Source organism: Chlorella variabilis (assembly GCF_000147415.1).
Source record: "Chlorella variabilis unplaced genomic scaffold CHLNCscaffold_245, whole genome shotgun sequence".
Lineage (NCBI taxonomy): Eukaryota > Viridiplantae > Chlorophyta > Trebouxiophyceae > Chlorellales > Chlorellaceae > Chlorella > Chlorella variabilis.
Genome location: NW_005434896.1, coordinates 1,690 through 2,869, shown reverse-complemented (window position 1 = coordinate 2,869; position 1,180 = coordinate 1,690). Strand labels below are relative to the sequence as shown.

Genomic DNA, 1,180 nt, shown 5'->3' with positions numbered 1-1,180 from the left:
CGCGCCACCCCAGGTCTCCCGTGTCGAACCAGCCGTCGCCGGCCTTGAAGGCCTGCAGGCGCAAGGCGCGCGCGGGGGCGCTCAGGCGCGGGGAGCACGCCCCCTCCACCACTGCGCTGGCACCCGGCAAGGCGGCGGCGGCGCTGGGGTGGGGTACCGGGCACGGCGCCCCCAGCCACTGCTCCGCCGCCTGTGTGGTGCGCTGGTGCGTGCTCGAAGTACAGACAGGCATGCAGGCAGGCGGGGCATGCGGGCAGGCGGGCGGGCGGCTCCCCCACCTTGGCTGTGGCCCCAGGGTCTGCATAGTAGCCAGCCATGACGCCGGGCCCGCGCGCAAGCAGCAGCCCCTGCTGCCCGTCCGCCACCTCCTGCAGGCTCTCGGGGTCCACCAGGCGCAGCTGGGTGCCCGGGGTGGGCTGGCCTGCGGGCAGGGAGAGGGCGGGGCGGGGCCGGGGGGTCGAGCGGTCGCAGACGCCGCTGCGGCGGAGGGAAATGGCCCGACAGCGGCGAGCGGGCGGAGCGGCGCGAGCGGCGGCATGCGGCAGCGGCTGCGCCGGTGGCGGCGGCAGGCTGCGCGCGCGGGTTCGATGCCGGCCCGGCAAAGCCCGGCGGCACAGCGTGCCGCCATGCTTGCTTGGTCCCAGCTTCCTGCTGGTGTTGCCGCAGCCTCCACTCACCCACGCTGCCCCGCACGTTCTCGAGCGGCAGGTTGCGGCGGCAGGCCAGCACGGGGGACGTCTCTGTGAGGCCCCAGCCGTTGAGGATGGGTAGGCCGATGGACTGCAGGCAGGGGGCGCATGGGGGGCGGGCAGCGCCACGTCAGCAACGCAGCCCAGTCATGTGCAGGCAACTGGACGGTGCCGCCGCCCGGGCCTGGCGCCACCACAACCACCGCAACCGCCACAACGGATACACGCATGGAACTTAAAAACACACGCACAGCCACAGCCACACAGCCACACACACAGGCACACAAAGGCGCAAACACACAGCCACGAAGACACAGCCACACAGACAGCCCCCCCCCCCCCCACACACACACACAGCCACACACACCACCACACAGGGGCACCTCGTAAAAGTCCTCCAAATTCGGCGCCCGGGTGCCCCCCCCCCTTAACACCCAACCCCGGATGCCCAGCGCCCTGGGAACCTTTGTGGCCACCAAGGGCTTGCACAA

The 1,180-nt window shown here is 72.3% G+C and overlaps 1 protein-coding gene across 1 annotated transcript in view; it reads right to left on the bottom strand.

The window, feature by feature from the left end:
* Positions 1-8: 8 nt before the first annotated feature.
* CHLNCDRAFT_139443 (hypothetical protein) overlaps positions 9-1,180 on the bottom strand; it is a gene marked incomplete at both ends in the record, with an annotated part of 2,734 nt that continues 1,562 nt past the window's right edge. Inside the window, 3 exons of the mRNA XM_005842592.1 lie at positions 9-52; positions 279-421; positions 678-780. Of these exons, the coding sequence (XP_005842649.1) occupies positions 9-52; positions 279-421; positions 678-780 (290 nt within the window). The remainder of the gene's footprint in view (positions 53-278; positions 422-677; positions 781-1,180) is intronic.